Below are 27,622 nucleotides of genomic sequence, written 5' to 3' on the forward strand. Positions count from 1 at the left end.
CGGCTCCGCCCCGGGGCGGCGGGAAGGGCGGCTGTGCGCGCGGGGGGAGCGGCGCGGGGCGGGCAGGAGAGCGGCGGCGGCGGCGGCGGGAGCCGTGCGGGGCGCGGGCGGCGGCGGCGGCCATGGCGGTGTGCGTGCGGGCCGTGGTGCGGGTGCTGGTGCTGCAGGCGGCCTGGGCGCTGGGCGGCGGGCAGGTGCGCTACTCGGTGCCGGAGGAAGCCAAGGGCGGCACGGTGGTGGGTCGGCTGGCGCAGGACCTGGGCCTGGAGGCGGGCGAGGCGGAGGCGCGGCGGCTGCGGCTGGTGGCGCAGGGCCGGCGGGCGAGCGTGGAGGTGAGCGGGGCGAGCGGGGCGCTGGTGGTGAGCTCGCGGCTGGACCGGGAGGAGCTGTGCGGGAAGAGCGCGCCCTGCGCCCTGCGCCTGGAGGTGCTGCTGGAGCGGCCGCTGCGCGTCTTCCACGTGGAGGTGGAGGTCACCGACATCAACGACAATGCCCCGCTCTTCCCCGCCGCCACCAAAAACCTCAGCATAGCGGAACTGTCGCTGCCGGGGTCCCGCTTTCCGCTGGAGGGCGCGTCGGATGCGGATATCGGAGCCAACGCGCAGCTCTCCTATACCCTCAGCCCCAGCGAGCACTTCGCTCTGGATTTGCAGAAAACAGAGGATGATACCGAGTCGTTATTCTTGGTGCTGAGGAAAGGTCTGGACCGCGAGTCTCTGGCCGAGCACCGTCTGTTGCTGACGGCGAGAGATGGGGGCAGGCCGTCGCTGACGGGCACGGTGGAGCTGGTGGTGTCGGTGCTGGATGCGAACGACAACGCGCCCCAGTTCAACCAGTCGGTGTATAAAGTGCGGCTGCCGGAAAATACTGAAATGGGCACTTTTGTGCTGAGAGTAAATGCCACGGATTTGGATGAGGGCAGCAATAGGAACATCTCTTATTCTCTTCAGAGCTTGTTTCCTCAGGATGGAAGAGACGTGTTTGGAATTCACAAAACGAGTGGAGAGATTTATCTGAGAGGTTCCTTAGATTTTGAGGACGTTGGGGTGTATCGCATACAAGTGGATGCAAAGGACATGGGAAACCCACCCCTGTCGGGTCACTGCAAGGTGGTGGTGGAGGTGTTGGACGTGAACGACAACGCGCCCGAGGTGTGGGTGACGTCGCTGTCGGTGCCGGTGGCCGAGGACGCGTCGGTGGGGACGGTGGTGGCGCTGCTGAGCGTGTCGGACCGGGACTCGGGGGCGAACGGGCGGGTGCGGTGCGCGGTGTGGCCGCCGTCGCCGTTCGGGCTGGTGGCGACGTTCGCGGGCTCGTACTCGCTGGTGCTGCGGGAGGCGCTGGACCGGGAGCGGGTGTCGGAGTACGAGGTGGAGGTCCGGGCGGAGGACGGCGGGGCGCCGCCGCTGCGCGCCAGCCGCGGGCTGCGGGTGCCGGTGTCGGACGTGAACGACAACGCGCCGGCGTTCGCGCAGGCCGTGTACACGGTGCTGGCGCGGGAGAACAACGCGGCGGGCGCGGAGCTGGCGCGGCTGTGGGCGCGGGACCCGGACGAGGCGGGCAACGGGCGCGTGAGCTACTCGGTGGCGGAGGGCGGCGCGGGCGCGGGCGCGGGGTCGGGGTCGGGGCCGGGGTGGCGTCCGGCGTCGAGCTACGTGTCGGTGGACGCGGAGAGCGGGCGGCTGTGGGCGCTGCAGCCCCTGGACTACGAGGAGCTGCAGGTGCTGCAGTTCGAGGTGCGGGCGGTGGACGCGGGCGAGCCGCCGCTGTGCGGCAACGCCACGGTGCAGCTCTTCGTGGTGGACGAGAACGACAACGCGCCGGCGCTGCTCCCGCCTGCCGGCGGCGGGCCGGGGCCCTGGGCTGCGGGCGAGGCGTCGTCGTCGTCGTCGTCGGCGGGGTCGCTGTGGGCGTGGGCGGCGTGGGGGGCGCCGGCGGGGCAGGTGGTGGCGAAGATCCGCGCGGTGGACGCGGACTCGGGCTACAACGCGTGGCTGCGCTACGAGCTGTGGGAGCCGCGGGGCAAGGGCCCGTTCCGCGTGGGGCTGTACAGCGGCGAGGTGAGCACGGCGCGGGCGCTGGAGGAGGCGGACGGCCCGCGGCAGAGGCTGCTGATCGTGGTGCGGGACCACGGGGAGCCGTCGCGCTCGGCCACGGCCACGCTGAGCGTGTCGCTGGTGGAGGGCGCCGAGGCGGCGCTGGCGGCGGCGGGGGCGGTGTCGGCGGGGGCGGGGCTGCGGCCGGCGGCGGGCGCGGAGGGCGGCGCGGCGGCGGCGGCGGCGGCGACGAACGTGTGGCTGGTGGTGGCCATCTGCGCGGTGTCGAGCCTGTTCCTGCTGGCGGTGGTGCTGTACGGGGCGTCGCGCTGGGCGCCGCGGGCGGCCGTGCTGGCGGGGCCCGGGCCGGCGACGCTGGTGTGCGCCAGCGAGGTGGGCAGCTGGTCGTACTCGCAGCGCCAGAGCCGGAGCCTGTGCGTGGCGGACGGCGCGGGCAAGAGCGACCTGATGGTTTTCAGCCCCAACTGCCCGCCGCCGCCCGGCCCCGCGGCAGAAAACGGTTCTGCCGAGAAGGGACCTTCGCTCTCCCCATACTCTTCAGGCGCGGTAAGTTGCCCGTTGTGTTTTTATTTTTTTTCCCACTTCTGTTCTGTTTGCCGATGATATTTCACGGCAGGCTGATCATTAAAACGATGTGCTTGTGGAAGGAATTTTACAAGGATTTTCATCCCAACATGGTTTCTGGAATCCTGTTGGTTACTGGTGTATAGCATTTCTGTTCGAGAGTGTCGAAGGACTGCAGTCCAGGAAGAGTTGGTCTGGTGGTGACTGTCTGAGAGTCAGAGCCATGTAGTACTCCTGGATGTACCCTTAGCTTTTGCTTTAGACACGTGTTCGTTGTTCTAAAAGCGAGTGCTCTACTGTTTAGTGTGTTCTGTACGCCTACATGAATGTTTAGTAGAATTTGGAGAGCTCCATTCTTTTTCGTGAGAGGCTTCGTGGTGATCTGTATTCCTAGTTTTCTAAGATATCTTTTTCCCATTGTACGGCATCGAATGCTGATCGTACGAATTAGCCGTTCTGTCATTTTTCTTGTATTAGAATTCTTTTGCCTGTCCAAAGACCCGTTTGTGCGTGCCGAGGAGCTTGGTGGTTCCCTCAGGATGAGTACCATCACAGTATTTATTATTTTTAAAATCTCCTGGCAATATAGTAGTGTTTATGTATGTTGTGTCTGTATGCGCCAATGTACTCTGGCTATTGTTTTTTTTTTTGTCTTTGGAGCTCTCACTGGGTGGTGGGCTTTGGTAATGTTAGGAAGCTGATCTACGTGAACTGAGTAATATGCGTTGTGATGATGAGGTAGAAAATTAGGTGGACGTGGTGGAGAATGGTCTGCCTCTGGAAGTGTGTTGAAAAGTAGGGAGAAGTGAGACATTGGATGCTTTAATTCAGCATGGAGAACTGTTGGAGGGAAGGGTGCCTCCCAGCCTCACTGTGCCTTGCTGTCATTGCTCTCGTTGCTCTCTTTCCTGTCTGCCCTTTGTCCATTCTTTCTCTTTCTGCGAGTCATACAGGAGTGTCTTTTCTTCCCCTTGATGTGGTTTCAGTGCTGTAGATGGTTCTATGAAGCCCTTGTTTAGTCAGTTGCCATCATATTAGCACCTGTATATGAATGCTCACATGATCGTTACTTCTGTTATTTCTGATAAAGATGTGGGTGGGCAAGGGCTCTTTCCTTTTTCCTTTCCCAATTTTATTTTCTACAGAAGTCCGCCGTGAATGGGGAGAAGCAGAGGAAAATTTGTGATTGATGTGACAAGTGGAATCCTCCACTTGAAAGCATCCTAAAAGGCAGATGTGTTAGAAGTTGAGTGTGTTTTCTTGGGATTGTTGTCCAATCTAATTCTTCATATCTTTATTTCCTCCCATTCTTCATAGTTCTCCTGCTTTTGAACCATGTTTGAACATGGGAAAGTGTTCGTCAAAGAGAACCTGCTTTGGGCATCATGCTGGCATTCTCTGAAAGTCTTCCTGGTCTCCTGTTTTGTAAATAATTTAATTAGGGTGGGAACAGCTTACATACAAAATTCTATTTGAAAGTCAACTTTGCCGTTCTGTCAAGAGGAATGAAAGAGATTGGTTTCTTCTGTGTTATCATAAGTCTTACCCTTTTGATTGGCACTGAGGCTAGAGCTGACATATCCATGTCACTGTTTCCCTATGCAAAAGATGTCATTTCATACCCCTAAATGTTTGGTTGCAGTTCAAGCACAGTCACTGTTGAGGCAACATTGTTTTCCTCATCTGCTCGGCTTGGTGGTGTCCTTCATGGAAAATCTTCTGCCATTTACCCACCCAGGTGGTCTGCATCATAAACTCTTTCTGTAGTTCTTGGCAGGTGCCCTGTTTATTTACTCAGCTGCATGGGTTAATAGGTCTTGCGATGTTTGTAATATCACTCGACATGAGTTTTTGAGACCCCTGAAGGAGGCATTAAGTGTCACGTGTCCCGGCAGAATTCTTTGCCTGTCTGCAGTATTGACCTTGGTCAAGCTCTTGGTCAAGATCTTAGTCAAGCTCTCAGCTTTGGTCTTCCTGCCATCTGTGTAGTTAATCATAACTCTTAGAGCTTCCCTTCATGTTGTATGGAGTGTCTTCACTTGTGTATGCTTTACTGTCATGCTGGTATCCCAGTTCTAATGCCCTTTTTCTTTTGGCTGCTACAAAGTGCTGGCTTTCAGCGTTTTCTTGATCAGAACTCTGTCCTCCTCCTCTTGGATTCTCCTCTGGCTTAGTGATTATGCAAGGTGAGCATAGTTGGTACTCCAGGCTCTTCTCTGTTGGTCTTGTGTGGCATAATATATTGTGTTTAAGTGGCAAGGTTTTGATGCGGGGGGACTGCAGTGCTGTCCTCTGTGAGAAGAATCCAGAAGCTGCCCCATGTTAGCTGGCTCAAAAGGGACCCACCACTGTTCAGATCTGAGCCATTAAGGGACTGTGAAGTAATTGCCTAAGGTGACTTGGAAATCAAACAGATACTCACATTTTAAAGAAAATGTATAGCATTGAAGAAGCTGTAAACTTCTTCAGCTGAAGAAGGGTGGAGTGTAGCTGCACTACCTAAACGTTACCTAGGCCTCCCACCTTAGATATTAATCACACTGGGGGACCTGGTGTGCTGACTCTAAGGAACAGTATGGAGTGTAGAGAAGAGTGAAGATGCTGCAGCTAGGCTCTGTGACAAGATGGGAACCGATTGTTCTTGTGCACACCAAGACTGATAAACACATTTGCTACCCTGAGCCAACAACCTGTCATGTTTTTGACAAAATGCTGTACTCTAGTGAACTTTGCTCATTATAATATCATTATAATACCAAAACACATCTCCATCCCAAAAGGTACCCGCCTCCAAAGTGGGACCACCCCTCACTGAGCATGCACTCTGAATTTCTCAGAGCCTATACTTTTAAACAAAAGCAAGAAATCTTTTCACCAATGACAACCAATATATGCATGACTAGAGTCACTCAAGCTCCACCTAAAAGACGGAAAATAATATAAATTGGTTTAAGAGAGAGGGGATGTGAGAGAAGATAACATTGTAACTTCTGGGATCAGTTCACGGGCTGAGTCTCTCTTCTCCCCCCCAGTGGGGGGGAAATGAGTGGTGCTTATACGCTTTACAAATCAAAGCGGGAGACAAGGGCGTTCCGCCGTTGTCAGGGCACTGACGTGGAATGAGAAACAGCCTTACAGACACCAAGGTCAGTGAAGAAGGAGGGGAAGAGGTGCTCCAGGTGCTGGAGCAGAAGTTCCCCTGTGGCCTGTGAAGCAGGAGTTCCCCTGTGGCATGGCAGAGCAGGCTGTCCCCCTGCAGCACATGGGGTACCAGAGTGGAGCACGTTTCCACACTGCAGCCCATGGAGGAGCCCACAGTGGAGCAGGTGGATCTGACCTCAAGAAGGCTGCGGCCTGTGAAGAAACCCCACCAGAGCAGACTCTGGGCCAGAGCTGTAGCCCATGGAGAGGAGCCCATACAGGAGCAGCTGGTCTGGCAGGGGCTGCTGCCAGTGGGGGACCCATGTTGGATGCCATCGTACAGACCCATACTTGGAGCGGTTTTTGAAGAGCTGCTGCCTGTGGGAAGCCCGGACAGGATCAGTTTGGGAAGGACCGCATCCTGTGGGAGGGACGCCACGTTGGAGCAGGGGCAGAGAGTGACCGTGAAGGAGCATCGGAGACAAAGTACTATAGACTGACCGCAGCCCCATTCTTTGTTCCCCTGTGCCACTCGGGGGGTGGCAAGAGGAAGAGGGTAGAATGGTGGAAGAGGGTAGATGGGGGATGGTGTTCTTAGTTTGTTTTCTTTTTTTCTCATTTGTCTAACTTGCTGGTAATAGGTAATAAATTTCTCCAATCTCCCTGTGTTGTTTTGCCCATGACGATAATTATTGAGTGATCTCCCTATCCTTATCTCATCCCTTGATCCCTTTCCATTTTGTTTTCCCCCTCTTAGCCTTTGGGGAAGGGGAGTGAGAGAGCGGTTGTGGTGAGGCTCAGCTGGGTAAAACCACCACACATAAATAGGTTTGTGAAATACTACAGATTTATTGTGGACATGGAAAAGATAGGAGAAATGTTTCATGTTAGCCCTTTGCAAGCAAGGGGTACATGTACTTTATAACACAAGGTACTTAAGGGCAGAAGAGCATGAACTATGGTAGGTGTGAAAAGCGTGCAGTGATATATCTCTGTTAGGCAAGATGCATTGCTGGAGGTCTGTATTTTGGGTGACTGAATACATATGTAGAAACAACTCAGTTATTAGTCCTGACTCTGCAAATTCTATCTACCTTGCAGAAGTAGTTTTTGTATTGCTTCCTTTTTTCTTCCCTGAGAATACTTTTTAAAAAAGGGTTATTTTGTGTTTCTGTGTGTATTTGTGAATGTTATGGCAATCATGTGAATAGGAACTGGAATGACACTTGAAACTCCCAATTCCCCCTGAATTTGCCTTTCTGAGGAGATGTGTTGGGAATTGTAAGAGCCACTCTGCCAAATATTGTTGACTGTTTCATTTCATAATTTGTGCCCCTTGGCATGACGATGGGTAGCTTTCTTGCAGTTGCTTAAGATGAGGTTTACCTGGCAATTACACCATGAGGGTTCAAGTTTAATTTTTGTTTCCTTCTTCATAGAAGTGGATACAAGAACACTGGCAATACAAGCTGTGATTTAAGCTGAGGGCTGGAGAAAACCTGCTTGTTTGTCTAGTTCCATTTCGCTGAAATCATGGTCAGTGATCCCTGAAAATATCCCTTAGAACTCCTGACAACGGAGACCCAGAGATGAATCAATAACTTTATCCTAGCCGTGTGGATTCAGTTGTATTTGAACATGGACTATCAACAGACATATTTGTCATAATTGGTAGCATTTGGTTAGCATTTGACATCTTTGTTTTGCTTTGCCCTGATGTTATGACACTGGTGCTAGACCCGGCAACTGGCTACTGTGTGAAATTGTCTGTTTCATGTTGCTGCTTGGCCTTTGTGGTGGGGATAGCAGCAAGCATCCGTAGTTGTGTAGGGAATGGACCCTGAAGTGTTCATCTCAGTGAGTGAGGTGGGAGCATGGGGAGAGGATGTCAGACAAGCTGTACCTTTTCAGAGCACTGGTGCAACCCTTCTGTGTTGTCTTTTGTTCCGTGATGTGTGGCTGAGTACTACTGAGAGGCATCCTGCAAGGGCTTGCTGCCATTGGTAATGGACTCATTGAAAGGCTGTCCTGCAAGCACCTGCCTGCCTAAAAAGGTAAGAACCTGCTTTTTATTGTGCAGCTCCAAGTGAGAGATGAAACTCGCAGGGAATGCATGTAGAGAGCTCTGTTTCCTTGTGCTATTTCTCTTTTCTGAGAGGATTTATGCCATATGAGTTATGTTTAGACTGTCATGGGGGGACTGGGGAGTCATCGATGGAGTTGTAAGTCTTCGGAATTTCTATGCATTGATGGTTTCTTAGGTTGGACCTATATCTCAAAACGCAAAACCATTCTGCTGGAGATGATGGATGGAGATACTCTTTGTAATACGCTGCCCTCGCTGTACTGTTTATGTTTTGAAAGCGAAGGGGTGTGTATGGGATTGCACAGCAACATCACTGTCATAAAGCCTTGCCAAAGAAAGCATTATCTGCTTGTTTTCAGCGTTGCTGCACAAGTCAAAAAAACTAGTTCCATGTGAAAACGTGTTCTTTCCATGAATGGAGGCCCGAGGCTACCGTCTTGTTCTGTAGAGGAAAGAGCTGAACTCTCTTTGCAGAGAAAGCAGGAAAGAAGGAGGCCAAGTTACGCCTCATCAGGAACACACAGGGTGTTTTGAGTGAAGATCTTCCCAGGTGTGATTCCTGTGTTAATGGAGGCATTTAGGAAACATTTTGGCAAGTATAAAGCAATTACAGTGCCTTAAGGAAAAATAAAAACAAAAGACAAAAAGAAAAAAAGAAAAAAAGAAAAAAAGAAAAAGAAGAGGGAAGAAGAAGAGGCCAGCTGCCGTCGGAGACGTTTTCTGCGGAAACCTTCCGGTGCGAAATCCCGCAGCGTGTTGGCAGAACGGGAGCGGCCACGTCCCCATCCTTCGGAGAGCCGCCGCGGGAGGAAGCCGCTGGCGGGAGAAGGAGCCGCGATCGGACACAAGGTGCCGCTGTCGGCCGCGAAGGCGGTGTGAGCCATCAAGAAGGCGGCGGCTCCACCCCGAGCCTCTGTCACGGCTGCCGACAGCGGGCGGGCGGCGGAGGGAGCCCGGATGCGGAGGCTGGTCCGGGTGTGCCGGGTCAGCGGACTGCGGTTCGGCGGCGGGGCGGCGGGAGCCGTGCGGGGCGCGGGCGGCGGCGGCGGCCATGGCGGTGTGCGTGCGGGCCGTGGTGCGGGTGCTGGTGCTGCAGGCGGCCTGGGCGCTGGGCGGCGGGCAGGTGCGCTACTCGGTGCCGGAGGAAGCCAAGGGCGGCACGGTGGTGGGTCGGCTGGCGCAGGACCTGGGCCTGGAGGCGGGCGAGGCGGAGGCGCGGCGGCTGCGGCTGGTGGCGCAGGGCCGGCGGGCGAGCGTGGAGGTGAGCGGGGCGAGCGGGGCGCTGGTGGTGAGCTCGCGGCTGGACCGGGAGGAGCTGTGCGGGAAGAGCGCGCCCTGCGCCCTGCGCCTGGAGGTGCTGCTGGAGCGGCCGCTGCGCGTCTTCCACGTGGAGGTGGAGGTCACCGACATCAACGACAATGCCCCGCTCTTCCCCGCCGCCACCAAAAACCTCAGCATCGCGGAATCGTCGCTGCCGGGGTCCCGTTTCCCGCTGGAGGGCGCGTCGGATGCGGATATCGGAGCTAACGCGCAGCTCTCCTATACCCTCAGCCCCAGCGAGCACTTCGCCCTGGACGTGAAATCTAAAGGCGAGAACAAAAATTCTGTAGCACTCGTCTTAAAGAAATCTCTGGACCGCGAGTCGTTGGCCGAGCACCGTCTGTTGCTGACGGCGAGAGACGGGGGCAGGCCGTCGCTGACGGGCACGGTGGAGCTGGTGGTGTCGGTGCTGGATGCGAACGACAACGCGCCCCAGTTCAACCAGTCGATCTATAAGGTTCGGCTGCCGGAGAGTGCGCCGCCAGGAACTGTGTTTCTGCATCTAAAGGCGACAGACAAGGACGAGGGAATTAACCAGGAAATCTCTTATGGCCTCAGCGAGGCAGTTTCTGATAAATTGAAGGATTTGTTCATAATTGACAGAGCATCAGGGGAAATGAGGACTGCAGGACAACTGGATTTCGAGGATGTTCAGTCGTACGACCTGGAGGTCGAAGCGAGAGACAAGGGGACGCCCCCGTTATCAGGACACTGCAGCGTGGAGCTGGAGGTGCTGGACGTGAACGACAACGCGCCCGAGGTGTGGGTGACGTCGCTGTCGGTGCCGGTGGCCGAGGACGCGTCGGTGGGGACGGTGGTGGCGCTGCTGAGCGTGTCGGACCGGGACTCGGGGGCGAACGGGCGGGTGCGGTGCGCGGTGTGGCCGCCGTCGCCGTTCGGGCTGGTGGCGACGTTCGCGGGCTCGTACTCGCTGGTGCTGCGGGAGGCGCTGGACCGGGAGCGGGTGTCGGAGTACGAGGTGGAGGTGCGGGCGGAGGACGGCGGGGCGCCGCCGCTGCGCGCCAGCCGCGGGCTGCGGGTGCCGGTGTCGGACGTGAACGACAACGCGCCGGCGTTCGCGCAGGCCGTGTACACGGTGCTGGCGCGGGAGAACAACGCGGCGGGCGCGGAGCTGGCGCGGCTGTGGGCGCGGGACCCGGACGAGGCGGGCAACGGGCGCGTGAGCTACTCGGTGGCGGAGGGCGGCGCGGGCGCGGGCGCGGGGTCGGGGTCGGGGCCGGGGTGGCGTCCGGCGTCGAGCTACGTGTCGGTGGACGCGGAGAGCGGGCGGCTGTGGGCGCTGCAGCCCCTGGACTACGAGGAGCTGCAGGTGCTGCAGTTCGAGGTGCGGGCGGTGGACGCGGGCGAGCCGCCGCTGTGCGGCAACGCCACGGTGCAGCTCTTCGTGGTGGACGAGAACGACAACGCGCCGGCGCTGCTCCCGCCTGCCGGCGGCGGGCCGGGGCCCTGGGCTGCGGGCGAGGCGGCGGCGGCGTCGTCGTCGGCGGGGTCGCTGTGGGCGTGGGCGGCGTGGGGGGCGCCGGCGGGGCAGGTGGTGGCGAAGATCCGCGCGGTGGACGCGGACTCGGGCTACAACGCGTGGCTGCGCTACGAGCTGTGGGAGCCGCGGGGCAAGGGCCCGTTCCGCGTGGGGCTGTACAGCGGCGAGGTGAGCACGGCGCGGGCGCTGGAGGAGGCGGACGGCCCGCGGCAGAGGCTGCTGATCGTGGTGCGGGACCACGGGGAGCCGTCGCGCTCGGCCACGGCCACGCTGAGCGTGTCGCTGGTGGAGGGCGCCGAGGCGGCGCTGGCGGCGGCGGGGGCGGTGTCGGCGGGGGCGGGGCTGCGGCCGGCGGCGGGCGCGGAGGGCGGCGCGGCGGCGGCGGCGGCGGCGGCGACGAACGTGTGGCTGGTGGTGGCCATCTGCGCGGTGTCGAGCCTGTTCCTGCTGGCGGTGGTGCTGTACGGGGCGTCGCGCTGGGCGCCGCGGGCGGCCGTGCTGGCGGGGCCCGGGCCGGCGACGCTGGTGTGCGCCAGCGAGGTGGGCAGCTGGTCGTACTCGCAGCGCCAGAGCCGGAGCCTGTGCGTGGCGGACGGCGCGGGCAAGAGCGACCTGATGGTTTTCAGCCCCAACTGCCCGCCGCCGCCCGGCCCCGCGGCAGAAAACGGTTCTGCCGAGAAGGGACCTTCGCTCTCCCCATACTCTTCAGGCGCGGTAAGTTGCCCGTTGTGTTTTTATTTTTTTCCCACTTCTTCTGTTCTGTTTTCCGATGATATTTCACGGCAGGCTGATCATTAAAACGATGTGCTTGTGGAAGGAATTTTACAAGGATAGTCCAAGCCATGTAGTACTCTTGGATGTAACCTTGGGTTTCGCTTTAGAGACGGGTGTTTGTCGTTCTAAAAGGGAGTGCTCGACTGTTTTGCGTTCTCTGTATGCCTGTGTGAATGTTTAGTAGAGTTTGCATAGCTCCATTCTTTTTCATGGGCTACTTTGTGGTAAAAAGTAGGGAGAAATGAGACATTGGGTGCTTTAAATTAGCATGGAGAATTGTTGCAATGAAGGGCGCTTCCCAGCATCACTGTGCCTTGGTGTCCTTGCTCTTTCTTGTCTGCCCTTCTTCCATTCCTTCTCATTCTTCGAGTGGTTCAGGAATGTCTTTTCTTCCCCTTGATGTGGTTTCAGTGCTGTAGATGGTTCTGCAAAGCCCTTGTTTAAAGATTTGCGATCGTGTTCTCACCTGTGTGTGAAATCTCGATGTTGAGGGTATGAATTAGCTACTCTTTTATTTTCGTGCATTCGAATCCTTTAGTCTGTAGAAAGACCCATGTGTGCATGTCGAGGAGCTTGATAGCTCCCTCAAAATGACTGTAATCTGGGTATTCATTATTTTTGAAGTCTGCTTTAATGAAATTTGGTTTTACGAATTGCTGTGTGTACACTGTTATAAGCGAGACCACGCAATTTTCTGGTCTATCGAAGATAATTTGTTAATTAAGTAAGCAGGTACAAGCAAAACAGCGCTGGGCGGCTGGGGAGTCTCCGCTCCACCACAGCACGCAACTTTCCCTTTTCAGTGTCGCCGTTTTATAGCACCCAAGTTTCGGCTTGTCAGGACTTGTTGAACCTTATGAAGCTGCGCAGTTCGTTGTTGCGGGTCGTTTTTCTTTCAATGATCATGCGTTGTGCTCGTGTTCAAGGGGGAGGGTAGTGAAGCGGCAAACAGTATTTCACAGAGTCTTTGTTTTACCAAGGATGTTTATCCAACACCCCCTCCCCACTATCTACTTGCTTAGTCTTCCCCCTTATCAAGGTCGTAAATTGCAAAACCTTATCTTCCAGCAGATTCTCTGAATTCCTTTTAAAGACAATGAACAAACACCTGCTAATTTATCACATACACCAATTTTTATGAAGTGGTCCATATGCATCAATGCTTGGTAGGGATTTTTTGGACTCGGTATTTGCTGGTGGTGGGCTTCGGTAATATTAGGAAGATGAACTTCATGAACTAAGAACTATGGGATGTGGTGAGGGACAGAAAAGTTTTTGGAAGTTCTGGATAGTGTTGGTGGATTTTGTTCTGCCCCCGGATGTGCATTGAAAAGTAGGGAGAAATGAGAGATTGGATGCATGGAGAACTGTTGGAGGGAGTTTTTTTTTTTTTTTTTTTTTCTGGCCTTGCTATGCCTCTCCCCATGACTTGACCCCACTCTCAGAGCATTGTGGCCTCTGTTCTACACTGTGCTCCTCAGAAATGTGCTGTGAAAAATAAGGTCGAAGATCGTTCCGTTGCCGTTAGTTGAAAGAGGAAGAGTGACTGAGGGAAAAGTTGAAGACGGAATTTCTATATGCAATATTAAGTAGCATAGAGATGATAGGATGAAAAGTTTTGCCTTTCCCGGCCATAGGCTACAAGAAGCTGGGAAACGCTGATACAGCTAGAGAGAAGTTCTCAAAATTTGTTTCCAGATTGATTTCCCTATGCAGAGAGAGTGATTGTTTACTTACCGTGTTGTTTTAATGTCATTATCAAAGGGACTTATCCTGGCCGTGCACTGATGGCACTGGTCAACTCTTTCCTCATCCAGACCAACTCCAAAGTACTCCGTGTGATGTGTGAAATATTAGGGTTTCTTGCTTGATGTTAGAAACGGGATACGACTTCTGCGGGGAAGCTCAAAAATCGCTTATATCTGATTTAATTTTCATTTTAGTTTAAAAATGCGGTCCGTTGGGCTGCTAGAGCAGTAAAAACGAACAGTACTTTGATATCACTCTCCTTGTTATGCTTTCAATTTGCTAAAGACGTGCGTTTGGATAATTACCATAGATCTATTGACAATTTCTTTTGATAACTTGTATTCTGTTGGGCTTTCTACTACGCGAAGGCGGTGGACTACAAAAAATAAAATCGCTGATCCTTGATCCGGAATTGACGCGGATGTTGCTGATAGGTGTATCGAAATCCAGTAAAGAAAACTGAAAACTTCGTGTCGTTTAAAGAAACAGGAAATCGTAGGAGTGGCTTATCCCGCTGATCCATTAAAAAGTGTGACCGAGTCCCTCGAATTTTTGTTTCCTTCCTGCATCTGTTTTAGATCTCTTAGTAGGGACCTTGAGTTCTTTGTGTATTTGGTGGGGATTGTGTCTGTAAACTCCTTTGGTCACATCTGGCAGCTGATGCATATAAAGCAAAGAATGGATGATAACCTCTTGAGCATGTGTGAGCTGTCTTCATTTGTCTGTGAGCGAGGCTAATCCCAGGGCTGTACAACAGTCATTTTTTTCCTTAAATTTTCTTTTATTCGCATGGATGTGATAGAAAACAGGAGAAGCAAACCGCGATCTCCTAGAGGAGAATCCTCTAGTTTAAATTGAATCAACTGGTTGAGCTGATTCAACCATTCGTTGAGTCAACGGTGTAAAAGGATACAAAACCACAGCTCGTTTCCCTGGGCTATGGTTAAGGGCGATGTGGAGTCTCTTAATGCCGATCATTTGGCTTTCGTATGGTTTCTCTTAATTTCTCTGACTGCACTAATGAAATGAAGATCTGAACGAGATTTGCTGTAGACGTACACTGGCAGGAAATATTTCGGGATTTCTGTTATAAATATATACTAGTCTTAACTTCAGAAACAAACGTCACGGATGCTTTTCCTTCGTAGCCTAGTCGGGGAAGGAGTCGTTAACAGAAGGCACAAGAATATCCCGTCTGTTTCTTGAGTAAAAGGCTTGTCAGTCGCTGCAAGCCCAGGCTCTCATTCCTCATTCCCGCCGCACGTTGTCCTGGAACGTGGTGCAGATTAATCTCTCAGGCACGGCACCGTCATGGTGGGCGATGACCGTGGGTGTGTGAGGGGCAGCTGGGGCAGAGCTCAGAGCTGGAGCTGGGCGCGCTGCAGAGCTCGTCCGTGGGCGGCTCCGGGAGCGGAAGAGGGCGGTGGCACGGTAGCTGCCGCGCTCCGCTGTGCTGGCGGGAGGCAGCTTCGCAGCCTTAGGTCCCTGCATTTTGCGGGCAGGGAAATGCCCGACGCAGCTGTAGGAGGAGCTGCGAGAGACGCCGGGTTCTCGGCTCGGAGCTGCTCTGCCGCACACGCGAGTCCGGTCCCTGGTAGCCGCCTCTCCCCACCCCCGGCATCTTCCTCCAAGCGCGGTCTCTGCCTGGGGAAAGTAAACCAGACTCTGCCCTTGGATTCAGTAGACGAGTTCTTGTTTGCTATGTAGCGAATAGCACGTCGTGAGTCCGTGTTTCTGCAGCTTGAAGTGGATGATGAGGATGTGGATAGTGAGGATTTTCCCGGGGTTCACCGAAATCTAGAAATCCTCTGCGTACGAGATAATTCTCCCCGGCTCATTTCAGCAATCGCCGCTCCCGCAGTGCCCACGTAGCACCTGCGAGCTCCCTCGGCTTGCTGAAGGGCATCTCGACATCGCTGGCCGCTCAGGCAGCGCTCAGCTCCTGCCTCCGCAGGGGGCGGTCAGCCCTGCGTTAACAAAAGCCGACCAGCGCGGGGCTGCAGCGCGTTGCGGAGCGGCTCTGCCCGCCCCGACCGCCGGGGCAGGGAGCTTGCCGGGGGGGCGGAAAGGCGGCTGGGCACTGGAGTCGGATCAGTCCACGCGGGACAGCGCGGGGTGCCCGCTGTTTCGGGCCGCTGGGGGCATCGCCATCCTTGCGTTCGTGCCTGCCCCGGGGAGCCCCCGTAAGAAAGGCGATAGCAGCGCCCCTGCCCCTCCGTCGGCAGCCGTTGTCTCCCTGCTCCGCGCCGGCGATTTGGGCTGGGTCCGAAGAGCTTCCCCTGGCTTCTGGCCCCGGTCTTCCGCAGTCCGCCGGCAGATTCTCTTCTCCGTCGGGCTACGGGCTTTGCTCACGCTCCTGTCCGGGCGGAGATGAAGGCTGCGGCTGCCTGTACAGGACAGCTGCCGGCGTGGCGAGCTCGCCCGTTCCCCGCCGAGGAGAAACCGCAGGGCTGTCGGTCCTTCCACCTCCCCGGCGGCTTCGGCGCCTTCTGCTGTCTCCCGACTGGGACTCAGCTGCCTGGTCCGCGGCTAGCACCAGCGGGGCCCTCGGTTCTGGTGGGCATCCGTGGGATTTCCCCACGGACCGAGCGGGCCGTGTCCGTGTTCTGCCAACCTCCCTCCTGTTCGCCTTTTTTTTTTTTTTTTTTTTGGTCTTTGCTCGCTTAACGGTTTCTTCTGACCGCTACCATTGTCCCAGGCACAACGTGCACGTCTGGACGAATGACGTCTTCTTGCTGGGAAAGGAGGTGATTGGCTGAAAATATAAAATAGGGCGCGACGGAGACAACGTAAGGGATGACCGGGGCTCCGAGGCGGGGTAAATGCAACGTTGCAGCCGCCCGCCGGGAGGAGGGACGTGAGGGAAGCGCGCGTCGGGGGCGGGAAGTGGTGGGAGGGGTTATGGTGAGCGAGACCCCGAAGGTCCCGCAGCACGCCCTCCGGGTGGCAAAAAGTTGAATTCTTCGGCGATTCGGGTCGCTCAGCTGTCAGGGGAGGGCAACAGAGAACGGTTCAGAGGTGACAGATGGAAGGCAAACGTGAGATCAGAGGCGAGGGGTTTAAAACAGTGGTTACGTTATCCTCTGTGGTGCCAAGGGTAAGTGTCTACGTTAAAGGTATTTAGTCTGGCTGACGTTCGAATAACGTAATTAGGATAAGCGACCGGGTATGAAGAGGAGACCTTGAAATTAGGAATGATGAAAACCGTGAAAATTGTGTTAGGAGGAAGGCTGGCAAAGCAAGCACCATGGCTGGCTGTTGAGACACATGTGCTGATGAGCGAAGCTGCCCGACTACTGGGGACATCACTGTCCACAGCAGAGTACAACAGCACAACGGGTGCCAAAATATTAAAGCAGGGCCGAAAGGTTTAAAAAAAAAATTAAAAAGGAGAGTTGAAGGCAGGTCACCATAAAGTCTTGAAGACAAGCATTAGGCAACATTGAAAAGGACTTGAGACGTAGCAGAAAGCTGAAGAAATTACCTAGGATGGTAAAAGAATAGTAAATGAATGAATTAAAGCCAAAATCGATATAGGCTGCTAGATAGTTCTAAACAGGGGGGTATATCTTGGAAAGATGCAAATCTACAATTACTTTGACTGATTTTGTCCACTGTTCGTTAACCAGTTTCTTCTAGCGCTGATGGTATTTCAGGCACCAGTACACATAGCCACAGTTGGTTATTAAAATATTAGATTTGTTTTTTAATGTACCTTTGAGTGGGTCTGCATGTTCAACAGGGGGCTCTTGGACCCAAAATTCTTGGGTTTGCAAAATCAGTCACATACTGGTTACTACAGTCTGTGTTTTACCTGTGTGTGCAATTGGGACACCAACACCCGCCTGGCCCAGCCTTCCCATGTGGATTGGTTTATCTTTGTCACTGGCCAATGCTAACAGAGGTTATAAGTATTTCCTTTAACTTTAATAGGTGTTAATCCATTGGGTCAGGGTGTTTATAATGATTGTGTATCACTACAGAACAGTAAGAGCATCTTTTTCATATATAGTAGAGGACATCTTGGCAGGCAAGATATCTAGAGAAAATATGGGATGTGGAGGTCTTGATGACAGTTTTAGAGTCACTAAGGGGGAATTGGGGATTTCTGCTGTTAGCAAGCAAACAAAAAAAAATCAAACACCAAGGTAAATAGGGTATTACAGATACTTACATTATGTGCTGTATCCAGTAGTCCCTTGACAAATTTACATGGTGTGTAAAATAAGGTGTGTGCACACCAGCCTCACAATTTCTTCACTCAGACCCCTGCAGCTCTAACAGAGGCTGTATAGTCAATGCAATAAAAGGAAAATGCTACATTCGGGCACTCCCAGGATCATCGGGAGTTAGAAAATGATGATAACTACAGATACTTGTGCTGGGGCTGACCGAGGCTTGCTCTGGTGCTGACAGGATAGAAACCTCACTGGGAGTTTTTGCTGAGCTGTGAGGATTCAAAGAGATCTATTGATTTTATTTATTTATTTATTTAACTTAATATCTAGCTTCTGGCTGTGCTCCTGATTTTCTCCATTTTTTAAAAGGCCGTATATTCTGTGTAATAGAAATGCTCTTAGAATCATAGAGTCATAAAATACCCTGAGATGGAAGGGACTGACAAGGATCTAACTCCTGGATCCACACAGGACCACTCAAAAATCAGACCATGTGTCTGAGGGCGTTGTCCGAACACTTCTTGAACGCGGGCAGGATCGGTGCCATGACCACTGCCCTAGGCAGCTTGTTCCAGTGCCTGACAACCCTCTTGGTGAAGAACCTTTTCCTAACACCCAGCCTGATTCTCCCCTGTCACAGGTCCATGCCGTTCCCTCGGGTCCTGTCGCTGTCCTCAGAGAGCAGAGATCAGCACCTGCCCTTCCGCTCCACTTGGGAGGAAGCTGCTATGAGGCAGGCTGCTATGAGGCCTCCCTCCCCTCAGCCTCTGCTTCTCTGGTCTGAACAAACCGAGAGACCTCAGCTGCTCCTCATCCTCTTCTCCTCCAGACCCTTCACCATCTTCTCCACTTGCACAGAAATTCTCAGCTGCATAAAGAAGCAGCGGATGCAGAAGGGTTAAGATCTGTTCTTGCCGCACGTTTATAGCCTCTTGCTTTTGATTGATCAGGATCTCATGTTAATAAGCTCTCAAGAAGGAAGCTGGAATCTCAGGAGACTGGAGGGTTTGTCAGGGTCGAAGCCGGGGTAAATTGCTGCTGAAGGTCACTCCAGGAAGGTGTTTTGCAGTGCATTCTGCCTTCTCCCATCTGCTTAGTGAGTCGGGGGAGCAGACAGCTTTGATTTTCATGAGTGGTCTGTTACCTCTGTGTGGTAGCAACTCGTCTTCCAACAGTTCCTGGGCTTGTCCTAAATGTAAGAGCTTTCTGGCGCCGGTATTTACTTCTCTGCAAGTAATTTGCATTCTGCAGCCTCCCAGTTCCCCCCGCCCACCCGAGCTGTCCCATCCTCCTTCGGTGGGTTGGATGGGAGCTCGTCTGTGGCTGCGGGTGGTCAGACTGGGACTGTCAGAGAAGAGACCCACCTTCTATCGAATAATCCGAGATAATTTACCGTGCCTAGAAGAAGAAACAGGAAAGAGTCTCTCCCTCTTTCATTTTCTTTTCCTTTTTTTTTTTTCCCCTTCTTTTTAGATTAACAAGGACAGAGCCGACTGCCTCCTTTAATTGTGCTCTTAAAACCCCTCTGGGAGATGTTGTTCTCAGCCAGAGCGTGCTGGGACTATGCTGACCCGTGTTTAGCCGATGCTTGTCACTTCTCATACGCGTTTCCTTTCCGCCCTGTTACTCTGATAGCGGGCGGCGGGCGCATCGTCTCGCTGGAGCAGAAAGGGGGAGGGAGCGGGGGCTTCTCCGCAGCTTTCCCTTACGGAAACCCAGCCCTGCCGCAGAGTAGGGGACCCAGAGCTACCTTCACCCCCCCCCCCCCCAACCCCCCCGTCCATTCTCCACGTCTCTATCGGGGCGTTTAAAAAAAAAAAGAAGAAAAAAAAAAAAAAAGGGAACGGAGCGGCGGCGTGGCAGCGGCGGGGGGTCGCAGCCCCCTCCCCCGGCGGCGCAGGTGGCGCCACGGCCTCTGGGTGGCGCCGCCGCCGTGCGCCCGGTAAGAGACGCGCGGGGCCGCCGCGCCGGCCACAGCGAGCGGCGGCGGCGGGGGCAGCGGAGCGCAGCGGAGCGCAGCGGAGCGCAGCGGCCGCCTCTCCGCACACGGCGGCAGCGGCGGAGCCGCGCGGGGCCGGGGCGCCTCCGCGGCTGCAGCGAACTTCTCGCCTTCCCGTCGGTGCGCCCCGGTGCCCGCTCGCTTGGGAACTTCGGGCGTCTGATGAAATACCGGATTATGTTCCTGCCGAGCCGGGCTGCGGGGAGCTGAGCAGGGGAGGAAGAATGCGGGTCTATTTGATGGTCTTCTGCCTTACTTGCTGCACCGCGAACGGGCAAGTAGTGTACTCCGTCGCCGAGGGAACAGAGCGCGGAGCGTCTGTGGGGAACATAGCGGAGGATATAGGAATAGATGCGGCTGCACTTTCAGCCCGGAAATTTCGCGTGATCACCGGTTCAAGTAAGCAATATTTTAATATAAATGCAAGCACGGGGGTTTTATCTATTAACGAGCCCATAGACAGAGAGCAGATTTGTGAATTAAAATCTACCTGTCTTCTGAATTATGAACTTGTGCTAGAAAACCCTCTAGAGCTTTATAGGATGGAATTTAAAGTCCTGGACATAAATGACAACTCCCCCATCTTTCCCGTAAGTGAATATCATATAAATGTGCCTGAATTCCTGTCACCCGGGGCACGGTTTGCACTCCCCAGTGCCCAAGATCTTGATGAAGGTACCAACGGTGTCCAGAATTATACCCTGAATCCCAACGAACATTTCCATTTGGAAATACAGATGCGTGGGGAAGGCAGTAAGTATCCTGAATTGGTTCTGAAGAAAGCCTTAGACAGAGAGCAGCAAGCCACTCACAGACTTGTTCTTACAGCCAAAGATGGTGGGGATCCTCCAAAGTCTGGTGATGTTCAGGTCATTGTGACTGTGCTGGATACCAATGACAATGCACCAGAATTTGAACAATCAGTCTATAGGGCAAGTGTCTTGGAAAACTCCCCCAATGGCACTTTGGTAGTGCAAGTGCATGCTACAGATTCGGATGAAGGTCCCAATGGAGAGGTCATGTATTCATTTAGCAATACTACTGCTGCTGACCTACAGCGAATGTTCTTAATTCACCCGCACACTGGGGAGGTGACAGTCAATGATGTTTCAGCTGTTCAGAGACCACTCCTCGAGATGCTTATTGAAGCAAGGGATAAAGGGGCATTTGCTATGTCCAGCACAGCTAAGCTGCTGGTGGAGATCACTGATGTGAACAATCATGGCCCAGAGATAACAATTGCATCCCTTTCCAGTCCCATTCCTGAGGATGCTGTTCCTGGCACAGTGATAGCTCTGCTGAGTATTATGGATAAGGACCCTGGGGAGAACGGGAAAGTAACCTGCCAGATCCCTGATAACCTTCCCTTCCAGTTAAAACCTTCCCTGGAAAACTACTACAGCCTGGTCACCAGTGGGCTTCTGGACCGAGAGCTGATCAGTGGGTACAACATCACCATTACTGCTACAGACTTGGGCTCTCCTCCCATCACCACTCAGAAGACCCTCTGGGTGCAGATTTCTGATGTGAATGACAACCCCCCTGTCTTTGCTGCTGACACATTTGATGTGTTTGTGGAAGAGAACAATCCACTTGGTGCTTTTCTCTACCAGGTCTCAGCATCTGACTCTGATATAGGGGAGAATGGACAGATCTCTTATATGCTCAGGAATTCCACAGTTGCAGGCAGTGCCCTGGCCAGCTTTTTGTCTGTGAGCTTGGCCAATGGGAGCATCTATGCAAAACGTGCCTTTGACTTTGAGCAGCTTAGGAGCTTCTATTTCCAAGTGGAAGCCAAGGACAATGGGTCACCAGCTTTGAGTGCTGCCATAACTGTGAATGTTTACATCTCAGACCAGAATGACAATGCCCCAGCCATTCTATATCCTGTCAGCCAGAACGGCTCAGTGGCAGTGGAAGTTGTGCCCCGCCTGGCTGATGAGGGTTACCTTGTGACCAAAGTGGTGGCAGACGATGAAGACAACGCAGAGAACGCCTGGCTCTCCTATCATCTTGCCCACTCCTCTGATTCCACCCTGTTCCACCTGGCACCACACTCCGGTGAGCTGCGCACCACACGCTCCATGCGTACCACTGACTTCCTCAAGCACAAGGTGGTTGTGGTGGTACGGGACCATGGGGACCCACCACTCTCCTCTACAGTGACTGTGGGCATCCTGCTGGCTGACAGTCTGCCCCAGGCTCTGCCTGACTTTGATGACAATGGGGAGCCACCACCACTGCTCAGTGCTACAAACCTCTACTTGATTGTTTCCCTTGCTTGTGTCTCCTGCATTTTCACAGTGTTCCTTCTCTTTCTTGCTCTTTCACGGCTGTGCCGCTGCTGGGCTTGTCGCCACCAAGGCTGCTGCAGCAGTAGCTGTTGCTGCCCAGCTGACGAGTATGAAAAGTATTGCTACAGTGTGCACATGCTTCCCAGCTCCCACCTCCCACCGGACATGCTGGAGGTCACTGGTGTGGGTAAACTGACTCATACCTACTTATACAGGGCATCTGTAGGCTTTGGGCATGGTAACAGCAGCATCCCAAATGGTGATGCTGGGAACGTTCCCAGTGGCTCAAGGTTACAGGTGCCAGGACCCTGCCTCCAAGTGCAGCAGGTCCAAAGTGATCGCTTGAGTGCTGTCCTCATGGTAAGTACTTCTTTCTTTTTTTTTTTTTTCCCAAGCGTGTAGCCACCTAGAAGCTCCTGAGGGTGTTTGCAGGAGAGCAAGTGTAATTTCATGGCACCTGGAGGAAACTTCAGGACTTTTTATATCTTTCCTAAAGCCAGGATCTGACTGAAAAGCTCTCTTTGGGTGGAACATGGTCATGGGATGATAAAAGAGAATTTCTGCCACAAACATTTAGGACGTGCAGATATAGCTGAAGATAAAGAAATTGTAAATGAAAGGTAAATACCTTACAAGCTGTGCCATTCTACTCAGATAGCTAAGTAGGGTCATGATAAGAGTCCATGCAAGTTTCTGATTCATGTGAGGTTTTTTACACTATATGGAGTCATTGATTTCTTTTCTAATTCCTGAGATTTTTTTCATTGAGGGGTGAGGGGTTTGCTCAGCCAAGATGCTGGTTTACAATGTGCAAGGTAGGCCTATGTTGTAACAGCAGGAATTCAATATCTAGCACCTCTTTAGAAAGTGTCATTTGTAGTGCTCATCTCTGCTTTAAAACAATCCACATGTTTTGTGAAACTAAAATAATTCTCCTCTGACCCTTTGACCAATCTGTTTTCTCCTCATTACTGTTATGTCTTATTGTCATCACAGTGTAAGGTTACAAGGTGGGATGTGTTGTAGGTTTAATCTTCTGTGTGTTACTGTGTTACTTTGTCCAAGATTCAGTGTTCTTATATGCAAAGTAACATTGGTTATATTTTTAACCAGTGTTGTGCATCAACACATGAGGTATATTTTTGTGAAGTTTTGAGATGTTTTGCCTTCAGATCATCAGCTTTCTCTATTATGTATGACAGCAACTTATTTGTCTAGTTAGCAGCTACGGGCCATAAAAGCATCATTGTGACTATGAACCAGATGTATTGCTCAGGTAGGCTCAGTCATTTAATTTGGTTTATACCAAAATTAAACATATTATTAAAGAGCGATTTATTTTTTTCTTCAGTTACGTCAGCTTTTGATGCCTTAGTTTAAGCAACTGGGGGAATCCTGATCTTCAGGGAAAAGTTTCTGAGACTTGGTGCTCCAGTATGTCTCATGTTCAAACATTAGGAGAAATCAGGTGTCAGTTCTTTTAGGATTACAGAGTTGTGACCAGTGTTGGCTCCGTCCAGGCCAATGTTCTGTGGTAAGAGCGATTCCAGATGTTCCCAAGGCAAATGTGAGAACCCTTGGTAGACAAACATGGTATAATACGCTACCCGCAGTTGTTTTTATCCAAGTAAACAATTATTAGAGATTGTACTAAGTCTGTAATCATGATATTTATTTTCAGTTCTGAAATCATTATTATACCTTTTAATACTTAGAAATGGCCAGTCCTATTTTGAACCTAGATAAATGGGTAGCTTCAGCAACTTCTTTAGCTAATTGAATACATATTCAGCTTTACTGTGTCTGAAAAGCACTTCCTTTTATAACTCTTGAATTTCTGTGTAGTGATTTTAATAAGTCTTCCCTTGTTCTAGAAAAGGTTCCTTATTTGCCCTTAACCAAGCAGTTAGTTTATCATGCCTTCTCTTATTCACCTGCTGACAAAGTGATATATATATATTTTTCCCTCTTTTCTGAATATCTTTCACACATAAATTCTACTCTCAAGGAAAGATCTTTTCTCAAATGTATGCTATTTGATTTACTCCTGATGGTCTACCTAGAATTTAACCAGTCATAACCAGTTTTAAGTCTCTATAGTGACATGTCTCACTACGCAAGGGGGTGGAATAACTAAATCTTGCAAAAGCAGAAGTGTCAGTGCCTCTCAGTAAGAAACTAGTGTCCAAGTAAACAGCAGTCGGCAGTATCAAAAGAAGAATTTGTATCTGAACATTTAGTGCACTTTAGGGATGCTGTTGATTATTCTGAGGATCTGGGAAAAAAAAAAAAAAAGGCTAAGTTAGTACCTTTAAAGAGGTGTAAAACCTCTTTGGCAATCTCTTAAGTGAGTCATCTTCTGCCGGAATGCTAATATTGTCTTAGAAGTGTATCCTTGGCTGGAGAGTAGATGATAATTGCAAAAACTTTCATAACAAAGGTGATATATATATATCAATTATTGTCTTTGTTCCTATTGAGCAAGATCTTGAAGCTCAGGTTACTAACATATTAGTAGACTGAGTAATAATAAAAATGCGAATGTATCCCTGATCTCTTTAACAGGAATAACCAAGTGGGTTTCATTACATCTTGCTGTATTTCAGTCCTTCAGGTGAATTTTTAGACTTGAAATGTGATAAACCTTTTTAGGAAATTTTCATAGTAGGGAAAATAAATTCCAGATTTTTTATTTTATTTTATTTTTGGAGGGGGGTGAGGGTGGGGGCAATTTTCTTTCCTTAGCTCCTATGTGCAGAGATAGAAAACTGTAGGTGTGACTCATGTGGGAGGTCCAAAGCCTATGCATTAACTGAGTGAGCAGAAGAGTAAGGGGCAGAGACTTTGAAAATTTATCTACCCTTAGTAACAAAATTTTGTCAGTTATTAAATTGGTGCTGATGAACATAGTGATTTGTTTACTGGATATTCAAGTATATGTATATATATACACACACACACATATATGCATGTATATAATTTACATGTACTGCATTCAGCTCTGGGGTCCCCATAATAAGGACATGGACCTTAGAGCCACCACAGAGTGGATCTAGAGGAGGACCATGAGGATAGTCAGAGGGCTGTAACACCTCTCCTATGAAGACAGCCTGAGAGAGCTGGAGAGGATTAAATTAAAGAAGAGAAGGCTCCAGGAAGATCTTATACCGGCCTTCCAGTACTTAAAGGGGGCCTACAGGAAAGGTGGGGAGGGACTCTCTAGGACTCTATAGCAGGGAGCGTAGTGACAGGACAAGGGATAACAGTTTTAAACTAAAGAGGGTAGGTTTCAATTAGATATAAGGAAGAAAGACTTCACTATGAGGGCAGTGAGGCATGGAACAGGCTGCCCAGAGAAGCTGTGGATGCCCCATCCCTAGAGGTGTTCAAGGCTAGGCTGGATGGGGCTTTGGGCAGCCTGGGCTGGTGGGAGGGGTCCCTGCCCATGGCAGGGGGCTTGGAACTAGGCGATCTTTAAGGTCCCTTCCAACTCAGAACATTCTGTGGTTCTACACATTTCTTGTAAAAATGGTAAATTATTAAAATCGGGTGTGGGTAGAAGCTGCAGTTTGTGTACTTTCATTTCTGTAGCTGCTTTAGTTTCTCCAAGTTTTAAAATAAAATAGAGTTAAGTTAAAGAGATACTTGAAAAATAGTTTCCAGCTATCTGAGGTGGAAAAGAGGACTGCTACTTGTTCTTGAAAACTGTTCTTTATTCCAAATCCCTATGGTCTTGAATATGATTTCTGTGCAGAAATATCACAGTCACTTTTTTAGTGATGAATATTTTTACTCCTTTTATGTTAAAATGAGAGGATTTTTTTTTGTCATTAACCAACAGAAATTTCAATAACGAACAAATTGTAAGTTTGGGTGTTGACTGAATTTTGTGTTTAAGTGCTTTCAGACCAAATCATTTGGAGTTACAAATATAAACATAACATGATCCTCTGAAGTGAAAGGAGGCCACATTCTATTACTGCCTAAGAATACACATGTAACAAAAAGAAAACATCAAATACTTAAAAGACATTGGGAGCAACTCCTTTAGTTATAAATCAAGGCACCAGGAAAAATTCCAAAATTATAATTTAAGCAGAACTTAAATCACAAATTTAAAAAGTACATTTTGTTAGGATTATAAAATATAAGATTATAAAAAAATATTTTTTTAGTACCTGGAAGATAGAAAAATGTCTACATATACCAAAAGTTAGCTGCAGTTCCCGGAATTAAATGTATTTTCAAAATTTAGGTTTGTTACTTTATTCGTAGTACTCTTTTGCTTCTGGCTTAAATGACAGGCTTGAGTGCTTTTTACGTATACAGAAGTGTGAGACCATTTTATGCTTTTACATCTTCTATTTAGGTTAAATCTAAAAATAGAACAATGTATGGCTGTAATAGCAATACAGTGAACAGTAACTGCATATCTTTCAGTATCTTGCTGTCTCTTTGTTCAATGTAGCGTATGTGACAGCTAAGTGAAAAGCATCTTACGCTGCAATGCTACTTTGCTGTGTTGGAGACAAAGGCATTGGTGGCTTTACTGACTATAGGAAACATTAGTTCATTGAGTGTTTTCAGGGTCATGATGTGGCCATGGATTTTTAGTCTTTTTGTCTGCTTGTTTTGTCCATTGTGTACATAAAAGGCCTGTAAGATATTTGCAGCTTCAGAGTGGGGTAACTCCTCTGTGATTTTGCAATCAATATTTAGGTTACATTAAAAAATAGACACAAATTTAGCAATGGAGAATATTTCCTGGTAAACTGTAATGGCAGTGGAATAATTTTACACAAGGTGTCATGCATTTCAAGTGACAAAAATGGACGCACTTACTTTTTGACAGTAGCCTGCAATCTGTGCCGAACTGCTGCAGGCTAAGCATCAGTGGCTTACTCACACAAGTAAAGACCAGCCATGTGAGTTAAGCCCTCCCTGCATCTCATTCTGATGGGACCGTGCCTCATAACATGGCCAAATATAAAAGTAGAGCTACCTTACATTTTTCTCCTGTCTGAACATGTCCAGAAACAGCAGTCTTATGTCAACATTGTAAGAATTCTGTTGTGTAGGCAGATTTCTTGGCTACAGAAGTCAGGCTTGGAGTCTGGCCAAGAAAATCCTAGAAACAGTGATAAAGAAAATTCAGCAATGGAAATTCAGTAGGTTTCTCTCTTCCTGACCACTCTTATTATCTTTCATAAAGAAGAATGCAGCCTCAAAGTTCAACAACAGTGTGTTCAGAAAAGGCTACAGATGCCTAAGCTGAACTTTTGCATGTCTGATGTTTGCCTCGCAGTTCTATTTTTTGTAGTGGAAGGGAGAGTGACAGAAGGAGTAGCTTGAGACAAAGGCATTGAGGAGATGTGAAGAGTAATGTGTCTGTATTTGGAGATGTTTAAAGGCAATGATGAGTGGGGAAGCCTAAATTATGAACTGGGCTGAGGGAGAGTGGATGTGAGTAGTACAACTTATGTGAAAGCATAAGACAAGAAAACACCATTTGGATCAAGTCCAGTCCTTTTTTATATCAGGCATCGTTTGATCTTAAATCTTCACATTTAAAAATTTAAATTTTACTTGTAAAAATACTCCTTTTAATTGCAAAATTCACTATGTTGTGCTGACTATTCCTGTTGGAAAGTTATTCTTCCAAGGCCTTGAAAAACTCTCTTCTGACATCCTGTCAATAGTTATTTGCTATGAATTTGTAGATGCTTGTTCTTGTGCCAGCAATATTCTTTTAATAAGTAGTTGTTGTCCCTCTTCACGGCTTGTTTTCTTCACAGCTTAGAAAGCAACCACATTTTTCTTAGGCTTTACTTGACAACAGATCAACCTCTTTTAATTTTTTTTTCTGAGGTCATCTCTGTGCTTGTCTGATCATGCTAATATCCCATCTCTGTATCTGCTCTTTCCATGTGGCTATATATTTCTTGCAAAGTTGTGTCCA

The 27,622-nt window shown here is 50.7% G+C and overlaps 2 protein-coding genes across 5 annotated transcripts in view; both read left to right on the forward strand.

Annotated features, from left to right (window-relative positions):
• The window catches only part of LOC308177985 (protocadherin alpha-C2-like), a 110,202-nt gene that overhangs the window by 10,441 nt on the left and 72,139 nt on the right, over positions 1 to 27,622 (forward strand). For 2 of the 4 annotated variants that reach the window (XM_080555942.1, XM_080555944.1), the window contains exon 1: positions 8,884 to 11,383. The exons of 1 other annotated variant lie outside the window; for it this stretch is intronic. In XM_080555942.1, coding sequence (XP_080412068.1) covers positions 8,900 to 11,383 — 2,484 coding nt within the window. In that variant the 5' untranslated portion in view covers positions 8,884 to 8,899. Of the gene's footprint in view, positions 1 to 8,883; positions 11,384 to 19,776; positions 22,024 to 27,622 lie in introns of those variants that run through there. One more of the 4 variants, XM_080555945.1, reaches the window with a different exon arrangement.
• Positions 61 to 2,676, forward strand: LOC308177992 (protocadherin alpha-6-like). The gene has a single exon (XM_080555953.1). It carries the CDS (start codon positions 123 to 125, stop codon positions 2,658 to 2,660), a length of 2,538 nt encoding a protein of 845 aa, XP_080412079.1. The 5' UTR covers positions 61 to 122; the 3' UTR covers positions 2,661 to 2,676.

Source organism: Anser brachyrhynchus (genome assembly GCF_964034855.1).
Source record: "Anser brachyrhynchus genome assembly, chromosome: 14".
Taxonomy (NCBI): Eukaryota; Metazoa; Chordata; class Aves; order Anseriformes; family Anatidae; genus Anser; species Anser brachyrhynchus.